A 12,366-nucleotide genomic window follows, 5' to 3' on the forward strand; every position below is an offset into this window, starting at 1 on the left:
AAACAAAAGCCTATAACCTTTGGCTTACTTTAGATTGATACTGTACTGTTCCAGTTAAAACTAATCACACTAATCTGTCCAATTGATTGCTATTATTCAACGTACTTAATTCTCATTTCCTTCCATGTCACCTTAGTTAATGCAACAGCTGAGTGAAGTAACCTGCTCTTGAATGACATCTGACACTTTCTTGGCAACATAATAACATTGCTTTCCAACTTGTTCCTTATAGAAATAAAGTTATTCCATTAAGCCTATCATGAACAGGGACTGTTTTGCATGCTAGAAATACTGACTGTCCTCACTCATTATCTCTCTCTCTCTCACTCTCTCTCTCCTGTCTGTATTTTCTATTACCTCCTGTCTTACTTCTCTCTTTCCTCCCCTATCCTCTCTTCTGCCTCCCTCTATCCTCCCATTGTCTTCCCCACAGATGACAGAATGCAGCAGCTAGCCAGTGGGGGACTGAGCCCCACCTGAACACCCTCCTGACTACCCCTACCCTTTTCACAATGCACTGCCCTTGCCGAGGGAAGCTGAAACTGTTTGCTGCATCCGTGACATTTGTGGTGCTTCTGACATGGCTGTACCTCTTTGTGGGGAACTTGGAGAGTGAGTATCACCTTGGGTTGACTTCATGTATACAGTGTGTGGTTTCTAAGGATCAATGCAAATAAAATACTTACTGCATGTCAACAAATTGCAGACAGGGACATCATGTGTTTTTTCTGAACTCCAGTTCCAGCCCTCTGAAGATGATAAAAATAAATGAGAAAATCTTTGAAATAAACCCTGGGCTATTTTAAGGGTGGTATGGCAACTATCAAACAAGCATTATCCTTAGATTGGATTACAACCTTTAACATTAATTAAGCACATTTGGGGTGAACCATGGCAGCGTAATAAGTCCTTTTAGGAGCTAAGCTTAACCACCCATAATCTATTATTGAATGAATGGCTTATCATTATCAACTGTAGCTATGGGTCTTTTTTCCAAAACAACCTTACATAGCCTTTGTATAGCAGTTGTTGAAAGGTTAACAAGCTTAATGTCAGATGTTCTTCTTTACAATCATTCAAAAATGTCTCATCCTTAATTAGAGACCTCTTTTATTGATTGTTTTCTCTCAAACATAGTTTTTCCATCAGCCCAGGAAAAGCAGGAAAAGGAAAGACCTTTTTAGAAATGTCACACTAAAATGTTAAGGAGCGGGGCATTCCAAACTGGCAAAAAGGAACCAACTTCCTTACACTCTGACAACTCTGCCCACCTCTCTCTCCTTCCCTTCCAGACAAACCACTTCAGTGGAAACTTTGGTGAACAAGCTGTGCCACTCTGAATCAATTTAGTTCTCCAAGCAGAAAATCAAATCAAGCAGGCTTGGTGAATAAGTGTTGGAACAGCTTTGGTTGTTCTCATTAAATGGTCAAATGCATCCAGTTTTTTGTGACCGAGTGCCTGTGGATTATGCTGTGAGTTAGAGAAACACTCCTCTCATCCAAGGACCTCAGAAACTGAGGAGTACAGGTCGAACTTAATGAACTGAAAAGAGGAGGCAGATGCCACATTATCAGTGAAAACATTGAAACTGGAACACACAAACACATCCCTCTGTTGTCTGTCTTTCTTCTTTTAGGAAATAATTGGTAATTAGAGTCTGACTTTAATTTCAATGTGATTGTCCACATCATGCACATCATTACACATCATAGTCATGAACTGCTGTTATGAAAACACATGAAAGCTGCAGAGCTTCAGCCAAATATCCATTTAGTTATTACAGTTATGATTATTTCACTGTCACATATCTAGCCCTGTTTTCTCGTGAAAACACACTACTCATGTAATGGATCTATTCGATGCAACTAAGCAGTTCACTTGAACTTATGCAAACCTGGCTTCTGCTGGGAATGTTATAGTCAATAGTGAGTCTCTAATGCAGTCCCCATATGACAGTGGAGTGAATCTATTGTTCTTTCAGGCACATGCACACACATGTATGTACATACTTGCCCCACAAACATACACATATTCACATATATGCACGAGAACACAGACTCAAGCATATACACCTCTCCTGCATTTCCCTCAGGCCCACTTCAGAGCCTAAGGAAAATTTAATTTTCTGAGTGGTTTCTTTAATGTGTTTCTCCCTTAGCTAAAGAGCCAAAGAAAACTAAAAATTTTCTGTAATCTGCCAGCAATGTGAAAACAAATGAAAACCCTTCAGCACTGTTAACACACCTATATTATGCCAAGCTCAGGTTTTTGGCTAAAGCCCAACTTTTTCCAAAATTGTTTTTTCTCTCTACAGTCTCCTTCCTCCCTTTCAGCCTCTAAACTGTCACTCGAACAGCCACTATTGTGGCCAAATTGTTGTGTATTTTTTCTGGTGTGTATGTCTCTCCCTCTCAGGGAGAGTAAAAAGGAAATCATCCTTAAGTGACATTTTCAGGTAAAAATGAAATTTTTGTCCACCCACAGATGGGCGGTCCTTGCTGCTCTACTCCTGCCTTGTAGAACAGTCAGATTCAAGCTACATGGAGCGGGATATGCTTGAGATGCGGATGCGAGAGGTGGTGGAGGAGAACCAACAATTACGCCTGCAGCTCAGCCAATCACAAGGGGCAGTTCCTCAAGTGCAAGATGGGAACTATGGCAACCAGCAGTGGGTGGTGTCAGCTGACACTGGTCCCGAGGATGGAGAGAACACGGCAGAGGAGCGGAGCAATCAGGGGGGCAACCACAGTGACTGTGTCCATCGGCCCATGGTGGAGAAGTGTGAGGTACAGGCCAAAGAGGAAGAACCTCAACACCTGACTCACTGGTTAATCTGAGCTCTTGATGCCTAGAAAAGATATACTTTGCTTCAATGTGGAGAGGTGGCAAGATCAATGTGAAAATGTCCAGAGGTTTTGAAAAGTTGGCACTATGAGAAAATCACAGGGGAAGCGTTTGAGGGAACCTCACATTTTGAAAACACCCTTGTACAGGACGCTGACTTACTCTGCTTGATTACTTCACCCAGAGGCTTTCTTTTGCCTTAATTTTAAAACTCAGTAATTTTTGTTCCAAAAATGATTTCAACCTCCAATCAGATATACAATGATAAAAGTAAAAGCTACTGATAAATTTTCAGCTGTAAGTACGCTAAACAAGTAGCACAGCAAATATGAATAACTGTCTGAATGTAATTCATGAATTATTCAAGAACATTCTCACAGGGAATGTTTACAGAGTACAGCTTTAGTTTCTGCCACAGAATATGTTTCAACAAGCTGAAATGTGCTGAAGAGAAACAAACAATAGTAGCAAACTGCATTTCATTGCCAACACGATTGTTAAAATGAGAGAAATTCCTTCACAGGTGACTATTATTCCTTTATAAAGGGCTACTAACACCCTCTTTCACTCCCCTCATATGGTATCCTCTTGTTTCCCCACAGCTCATCCATGTGGCCTGTGTGTGTGCTGGACACAACACCAGTAGAGACGTGGTCACACTGGTCAAGTCCATCCTGTTCCACAGGTGAGCGTGCAGGATCAGAACACTATGGTGTACACATTTAGAGCATTCCTCTACAGTGAATCTGTTGTAGTAGTGATACTCCCAGAAGTCAGTAAACTTGTTGAAGTTTCTCTTCTAGGACTTTACTTTACTGTGGACATTTGAGCTTGTCCACTCCTGTGCTAATTGTCCCTATGCTGTCCTGTCCCAGGAGAAACCCCCTTCATTTCCACTTCATCACAGACATGGTGGCCCATCAGATCCTCAGCTCTCTCTTTCAGTCCTGGATGGTGCCATCCATTCAAGTCAGCTTCTATGATGCAGACGAGCTGAAGGTAACCCACTCTTCATTTGCTTGCCCCTCAATATATGACTGTGACCATTACAGTTTGTCTCAGCCATACATTACAAGTTGTCTCGGAGATATATCTTTCCCTCCTCTTTCAAGAGAGCCTTACTCAAGAGCCCTTACTTGCTCTCAGCTTCAGTTTAAGAGCTGTTATGAAAAACAAGCAATTACTGTATTAAAGAGCTTTTATTTCTGCTAGGTTGTAATTTGTAATTCTCTTCAGTATGTAGACTTTGTGCATGGGCTTTGTTCAGTTCAATGTTTTGAAGAACCTATTAAACCCTGTATGTCAAGGGTATAGGGAAGGAGGAAGATCATTTTTACTTCACCAGCCATGAGATCAGGCTCTCTAAGTTTTTTCATGGTATAAACACTGGAGGGTAAACGCACTCTGAAAAGGCCCAGTTTGGGGGGATTATCTCTACTTTATGTCATTAACTAAGGTCTCATCCCAACTCTGCTCTTTCCTTGTAGTCAGAGGTAGCCTGGATTCCCAACAAGCACTACTCAGGAATATATGGCTTGATGAAGCTAACCCTGACCAAAGCACTCCCCTCTGACCTTACCAAGGTCATCGTCCTGGACACAGACATCACCTTTGCCACTGACATCGCCGAGCTGTGGGCTGTCTTTAGGAAGTTCACAGGTGTGGGATCAACTTACTGTTGCCCCTCTGGCAGTGGACAGAAAATATTTACTGGTTCGTTCACTAACATTGACAGAATGTTATGGACCTATTCGGATTGTAGATAAGCAAGTGATTGGTCTAGTGGAGAACCAGAGTGATTGGTACCTGGGGAACCTGTGGAAGAACCACAAGCCTTGGCCAGCCCTGGGGCGGGGCTTCAACACAGGTTGAGTCTTAAACCCGAACAAGTACATATTAACAGAATAGCAGAATAATTAAGTTTAATGTTTTTTAATGGTACAAAACAGTATATTTTAAGTCAGTTTCACTTGGATTGTGGTCCTTGTCTTGTGATTGGTCTGATACAGGTGTCATCCTCCTGCTCTTGGAGCAGCTGCGCAGAATTGGCTGGGAGCAGATGTGGAGGTTAACAGCAGAGAGGGAACTAATGAGCATGCTTTCCACCTCTCTGGCTGACCAGGTCTGTTCCAACTTTTGACTACCAAATGTTCTCTGTTTGCCATCATTACCCATTTCATTACTGGTCTCTCTTATAATTCAAAAGCTGTCCTTTAAGCAGAAAAGGCATCACTTCAGATATGTTAACATTTGATTCAGCATTCAGCAGTATGGGATTGTGGGCTTTCTGTGGTTGCAGTTATAATACCACAATGCCGCATTACCACATTGTTTTTAAGCACAGCACATTGTTTGTGTAATACACACCTCATAATTCTTTTGGTTGTTTGCAGGACATTTTCAATGCATTTATAAAGCAGAATCCAGTCCTTGTACACCAGCTTCCCTGCTTCTGGAATGTTCAACTGTCAGACCACACCCGCTCGGAGCAGTGCTACACCGAAGTGTCTGACCTCAAGGTAGGCCACTGTAGCCTGCCCAGCAAAAGAGTAGGATAGGATAGGATAGGATAGTTACTTGTCAAGGGTGAACCTGTTCGGTTTGGCCTTACAAGTTATGACATAAATTAGATATTCATGGTTCAGCAAGAAACACTACAACTGATAAGGTAATGTTTCTGAGCCATGATCACACTGAGCCTGATCACACTGTACACATTTTTACCTTTCCCTACCCTTGCCCAGAGGTGCATGTGACTGACTTGATAATAATGAGACATAAAATATAAATATAGAGGGCTTAAGGCCAAATGTTAAATGCTAAGTAACCTAATTGTTTGGTCTCTCTATTGTCTGTTTGATGTAATTGCTTCAAACAGTAATGATGTATTATTATTAATGTGGAATTGCAGGGCAACTGGCTATGTTCCTGAAATGTGGATGCTTCATGCTTCTTATAGTATCTTATTTCTGTTCTGTTTAAATCTTTTGAATGTTGGGTAATGATGATGGCAAATAGATCGCTAGCAAGACAAATGGCTGTCATGTGTTGCTGGCCATTTAGCTCACTTACTGGTTAGTCAACTGCTGTCATTTTCTGGAATTTTCAGTCAGAGTTTGCAGTAGAGGGCTGTGCACCATGTGCACTGTTTAACGTAGGGGATTACATCAAATGACTGATGCAAAGGCCATTTTCTTAGCCTGGCAATTGGGCAATTCTACTGTCATCTGCAGGGTTGTTCAGTCAGAACCGCTGGAAACAATTTGTATTGCAATAGAGAACTGAGCGCTTCAGTTGTTGAGCACAGTGGTCTAACATTAGCATCAGCTACATGACAATGATTTGGTACATCAAATGACTGACTGGCCTACCACTGTAAATATTATTATGCTTGACAGCTGGTTGGCTGGCTCGCTAGCTGGTTAGTCACTTGCTTTTATAGAGATTTCCAACTGCTGTGGAGGGTATGGTGTGCATTCTTCTGTGCATTGGATTATGTATATATGATTTGCCATGTTATCATCAAACAAAAGGTATTTAAATGATGGAAAGGTTATCCTACCCCTAGCTTTTGCATGATCCACCCCCTGGCTGGCTAGCAGCCATATCAAAGATTATGTTGTCCATATTGTCCTTAATATCAGTGCAGCCATGTTAAGAAACATGCATGTGTATCTGTTTACTCATAAATCACAAGTGTTTATGACCATTTATTGCAATGCATTGAGAGCAACATTAATATTACTGTAATTTGTTATAGCAAAATAATCATTACAATCATAACAAAATACAGTTTAAAATGGATAATACCTATTTATTAGAAAAATTATTATCAGTTAAAACAAACTACACACTCTGCCTACATCAGAGTGTTGTAATTCTTTTCGGTCAGTCCTTTTTGCGGTCTTTGTCAGCTATTCATCATTGACCCATTGTATTTACAGACCTCAACCAATGAGAGTCATGAATTTAAAACCATTCTGCTCTGAATACCAATGTGAATGTATCAGTTTTCTAATGATAAGTTTCTCTTTTGTAGATAATTGGAATTTGACTATAATTGTGATGTACTCATACCTGTATTCCCTGGCTGCTTCAACTAAGAAGTAGCTTTTGCATTCCAGTTCCCTTCAGTTTAGTTGTGTTGTTGGTTGCCAGTGGTGATGACTATAATTGACCATGCACAGTATCAGTAGTTTTATTGATACTGTGGGTACTCAACCTGTGAAATGTTGGCGTTTCACTATACAAACAGTCATGAAATCCAAAAAGGGAGTAAACTGAACATTTCATTCATTTTAATAAAAATATACAATCGCTATTTATTATGATTAATTATTAAGTTGTAAAAACTCACAAATCAAATTTTAGATTTTAAGACAAAACTGTGAAATAACCTGCTTAGTATTTTAATTGATGAAAATGTTTGCGAAAACTACTGCACAGATTTTTGCAGCTGTGGTCACAGTTTGTAGGTTTTCAGGGTCAGAGCTGGTGTATTAAATCTCTGCACAAATTATGATTAAATGGATGAAATGTTTAATGCTGAATTTTTTCACATTGAACACAAAGCTGGTAAACTATATAGACATTTGCCGTGGTGCAATATAGAAGATCCATGTGCTTGATGCATTCATCAAAGAGCTTTGTCTTGGGTTGATTTTGATATTTGTTTTATTTAAATAATAATAATAATAATAATAATTTCAAGCTCTCACTAGATTTTCTACAAAATCTGTAAGGTAAATTACTGATATGTTTTTAGACAACAGCCCTGTGTGCTCGGAACAACTTGTCCAGCTAATGTGCATAATTGTTTAAATGAAATTCATGAATTATTCAATACCATTCTCACAGGCAATGCTGGCAGACACAGAAGGAATGAGTGTCAGAGAACCTGTATTGATGTGCTTTAGGTGATAGCATACAGGTCTCAGCACCTCTGCAAAATGGCATTCTGATGCTCAACAGTCTCTGAGCAAAATCTTTCTACCTGTATTGATACAGTTATTATAGGAATATGAATAATTTCCATCAGCTGTGTGTACCAATATGCCACACTGGGTCATGGCTTTGTCAGGTGATCCACTGGAACTCTCCTAAGAAGTTGCGGGTGAAGAACAAGCACGTGGAGTTTTTCCGCAACCTCTACCTGACCTTCCTGGAGTACGACGGTAACCTGCTGCGCAGGGAGCTCTTTGGCTGCCCCAGCCAGCCCAACTCTGAGAGCATCCGGGTGAGTGGTGCCATCATGCTCACTCAAGGACATCTCTTTCCACTTTTGGCAATGGGTATAGGGGTGGTGGGTGGTCCAGTACTGAGACTCAGACTGCTGAAAACCCTTGAACATTAAATGCCCACGAGGAACATGGTGTAATTAGTCAAAACTCACCCCTCTGTAGATAAAATGTAATTGATGAAACACATAATTGCGTCCTGTGATGAGTATTTGATGAATGAGAAGTGATCTATTTAAGTGTAAGAGAAATTACAGTGGCAGTGGATCTCATTTGGAAAGTTACAGGTATCTTGCCTGGGCGGCTGTGTTGGTTTGGATGTCTGCCCTGAAGTCCTTCGGAAACTTCTGTCCTGTGCCAGTTACAGGATGCGCTGGAGGAGCTGGATGAGGATGACCAGTGCTATGATTTCCGGCGGGAGAGGATCATGGTGCACAGGATGCACCTGTACTTCCTGCAGTACGAGTACACCCCCACTGAGGATGATGCTGATGTCACTCTGGTTGCACAGCTCTCCATAGACAGGTGCTGGAAATACCATTTTCTTCTTTCTCAGTTTTACTTTTGCAGTTTATCATTCATGCAGCTGCTTGAATTTTAGGTGGTTTGGGTTATTACATTGGAATATGTATTGAAAACAATATGGATCTGGAGAGAGAAATAACCTGAAAACACAAGTAATATTAAGGGCTAACAGACTCATATACCATGTATATATCAAATATCACAATATTTCTGTGTAAAATACTTCAATCGATTCTAATAGTATTATGCATAATAATTTGTATTTGAGAGGTGTTCATCTAAATTGATGATTCCTGGTTCTCGTAACATGAAGAGTAACCTCTGCAACAGCAAAGAACTTTTTCTCGCCCTCTCTGTGGCCAGGCTGCAAATGCTGGAGGCGATCTGCAATCACTGGGAGGGCCCCATCAGCCTGGCTCTCTACATGTCAGATGCTGAGGCTCAGCAGTTCCTGCGCTACGCCCTGGCCTCAGAGGTGCTGAAGAACCGCAAGAACGTGGGCTACCACATCGTCTACAAGGAGGGCCAGTTCTACCCTGTCAACCTGCTGCGAAACGTGGCCCTCCGCCATGCCAACACGCCCTACATCTTTCTGGCAGACGTGGACTTCCTGCCCATGTATGGCCTCTACGATTACCTCAGGTGAGATAGAACTGCATCATTCATCTTCTCACCATACAATATCTATGGTACCATATTTATGTGTAAACTACCTGTATATGTCCTTGTTTCTGATTCCCTCATAAATGGGGCTTTGAGCATGATTGTTGAATGACAGGCACTTACATGTTGGGCTCTGTCTCCTCAGAAAATCCATAGTGCAGCTGGACATGGCCCACTCCAAGAAGGCGCTGGTGGTACCAGCCTTTGAGACCCTGCGCTACCGCCTCTCCTTTCCCAAATCCAAAGCCGAGCTGCTCTCCATGCTGGACGTGGGGACCCTCTACACCTTCAGGTGAGAGCACCCTTTGTAGTTCTGCATAGGTAGAATCAAATTCTATTTCAGTAAAAGTTCCAGTCTGGAAACTTTTAAATATTACTGCTATGTCATCAGCTCATCGTGTGAAAAATCCTATTTTCACCTGGTGTGTTGGATGTAATAGTAACACTAGTAGTATTTAAATCACATCATTTGAATAACTGGGGTCAGTCCCATGGATTGGAGTGCTAATTTAGAGCTTCAGTGCTAATAATAAAGTGTGCCCTTAATCCTAAAATATATATTAATGTGTATAATTTAAGAGTTTGTCAATTTATGATATTTTTGGAGGAGGTAAAGGTTTGACTGAAAATGCAATTAGAAAAAAATATATTTACCTGAATTCTCAAAATCTAAATAGGCACACACACAAATAAAAAAAAAAAACAGCAACTGACTTATATATAGCGGAAAATAAACTTATCCCATCACCAAAATATTGCTGTCCGAAGCATCCAGTGCACAATACATCAATACAGTATTTAATTATGTAGTAATATTAGACATTTCAAATTGTATCTGAAATGCAAACAACTAAGAATGGTCAACATTAAATTAAGGCTGAGCTTTCCAGTTAGCAGTACCACAGTGCTTTTTTTCAGGTGTATGGGTACAGTTAATGCAGGCCTGCAGCGCAGAAATAGCTTTGCAGACATTCTTTCTCAAATGTGAGCATGAGTAAACCAATCATTTCCCCTTTCAGTAAGATTTTTTAACTAAAAATGCAAGTTGCATCAGAGAAAAGCATTTGAAATTTGATATCAAAATATCTAAAATATTAAACAGAGCTTGAAGACACTATCAACTGTATAATCTGTGCACAATCTGTGAACAGTCCAAACAGAAACATCTACAGAATCTGGAAAAACTGGTACTCATCATCCTGTCAATGAATGAAATGTACACCATCGAGACTGATTCTTAAGCACTAGTTACTGTTATTGTGTTTTGGAGAAACATTATAAATAAAGAGAAGCATTGACATTGGAATAAGCATCAGCTCCATATATCTCTTATGTGCTCATCAGGTACCACGTGTGGACCAAGGGCCATGCACCGACTAACTATGCTAAGTGGAGGACGGCCACCACACCCTACAAGGTGGAGTGGGAGGCCGATTTTGAGCCCTACGTGGTGGTGAGAAGGGACTGTCCTGAGTACGACCAGAGGTTTGTGGGGTTTGGCTGGAACAAGGTGTCCCACATTATGGAGCTTGATGCTCAGGTAAACAGGAGTGTGACTGTGAGAGCCATTTTTTCCATTATTGGTCTACCTTTCTGTCCCTGTATGCTTGTTGCTCATGGACTGGAATTAAGTACCTACAATCTTTGTATGTCTAGATCTTCTCACTTCTTCACTGAGAATGTTTATTGTCTTCTCCCTGCTCAGGAGTATGATCTGGTGGTCTTGCCAAATGCATTCATGATCCACATGCCCCACGCGCCCAGCTTTGACATCTCCAAGTTCCGTTCCAGTTCCAGCTACAGGTACTGCCTGACCATGCTCAAAGATGAGTTCCACCAGGACCTGTCCCGAAAGTATGGTTCCTCCGCCCTCAAGTACCTCACTGCTGAAAGGAACATCTAAAACCAGTGCATTGTGGGTCAGCTGGTCCACAGGCTGTCCATGACTGGAATAAGGTGTTTAGTGGTATACAGCTATTTTTGATTTTGATCCTTTGCCATTGCTGAAGTTGTTTGAGAATCGACCTTTACTACTCTGAGAGATGATCTACCTGGAATGATGATGAAGAGGCTGGAAAGATTTTGTAAGTATATTACAGTCAGCAGTTAATCTATAGTGCAATGCCCAACAACTACAGTGATGTCAGTTTAACAACTGAAGTTCTGAGGCAGAATGAAGCCCAGGGAACTGGCTATTAAGTACTGGAGCTGCCTGTTCACCATTCATTATTCTGATGAGGTCCATGAGGCCCATAGAAGAAATCAGCATTCTGTCTCATCCCTGATAATCCACAAAGTAAAAAAAAAGCTTTCTCAACTAGATCCACATAAAATAAAGTCACAGACACTTGCAGGATGCAGCACAGTGGGTTGTTGACCAGCCTATCTGCTACTAAGCATAGCTGTTATCTGACTTTTGGTGAGCCACTTGCTTTAAGCATTGAATATGATGATAATGATAATCACTTTTTTGACAATCAGCTTTTTTATCAAGAAGCAGACCCATCCATATTGTTGGTACAATATTTGGCATCAAACAGGCAAGGAGGCAATTAAGAGCATGGCACTGCAGTTCAGAATTGAGGAAATATTCTAAAAGACTCTTTAAACTGTTAACTGGACTATCCCGGGAGATGACAGAAAATAAAATCACAACTGTGTCATGTCCATTAATCTGGAAAAACATTTAGCCTTATTATTTCCCTTGATATTTAAAATATTTAAGCTATTTTTTTTATGTAAGCAATTATTTTAAACCAATACTGATGTATGTTTTAATTATAATGCTATGTAAGAATTGCATTGTTTTTATTTCTATATTTTGCCATTTTTTATTTGCCAGGACAGACATGTCACTGTTCAGAGTCAGTGAGTGAGTGCTTGTGAGAAGTGCTGGATATTTTTGTTTTAAATGCACTCTTCTGTTGGGTTTAAGTGAGGTGTGATGGGTAAAATTGCATTCACTGGGTGTAGCTGCTGCATTATAGTGCAAAGTACCCAATTTCCTCTTCCATCTACTCTCTTACATCTGCCTCCTTTCCTCTGTTCACAAATGATATCCAGACTCAATTCCTTACATTTTAAGAATTGCACTGT

At 40.7% G+C, this 12,366-nt stretch overlaps 1 protein-coding gene across 1 annotated transcript; it reads left to right on the forward strand.

Annotated features, from left to right (window-relative positions):
- The first annotated feature begins 512 nt into the window (after positions 1-512).
- LOC118782029 (LARGE xylosyl- and glucuronyltransferase 2-like) lies at positions 513-11,394 on the forward strand. The gene is made up of 14 exons (XM_036535244.1): positions 513-612; positions 2,486-2,787; positions 3,448-3,530; positions 3,721-3,844; positions 4,333-4,504; positions 4,608-4,712; positions 4,855-4,967; positions 5,239-5,364; positions 7,926-8,081; positions 8,444-8,607; positions 8,971-9,249; positions 9,416-9,562; positions 10,615-10,810; positions 10,976-11,394. The coding sequence occupies exons 1-14, from the start codon at positions 513-515 to the stop codon at positions 11,171-11,173; spliced, it is 2,265 nt and encodes a 754-aa protein (XP_036391137.1). The 3' UTR covers positions 11,174-11,394.
- The last annotated feature ends 972 nt before the right edge of the window (positions 11,395-12,366 follow it).

The sequence above is a fragment of the Megalops cyprinoides genome, chromosome 8, assembly GCF_013368585.1.
Source record: "Megalops cyprinoides isolate fMegCyp1 chromosome 8, fMegCyp1.pri, whole genome shotgun sequence".
Lineage (NCBI taxonomy): Eukaryota > Metazoa > Chordata > Actinopteri > Elopiformes > Megalopidae > Megalops > Megalops cyprinoides.

Bases quoted from the DNA above. Each gene is read 5' to 3' on its own strand.
- LOC118782029 (XM_036535244.1), top strand. From the start codon at position 513: ATGCACTGCCCTTGCCGAGGGAAGCTGAAACTGTTTGCTGCATCCGTG. The intron at 9,563-10,614 runs GTGAGAGCACCC...TGTGCTCATCAG, and splicing joins GGGACCCTCTACACCTTCAG to GTACCACGTGTGGACCAAGG. The intron at 10,811-10,975 runs GTAAACAGGAGT...CTCCCTGCTCAG, and splicing joins TTATGGAGCTTGATGCTCAG to GAGTATGATCTGGTGGTCTT.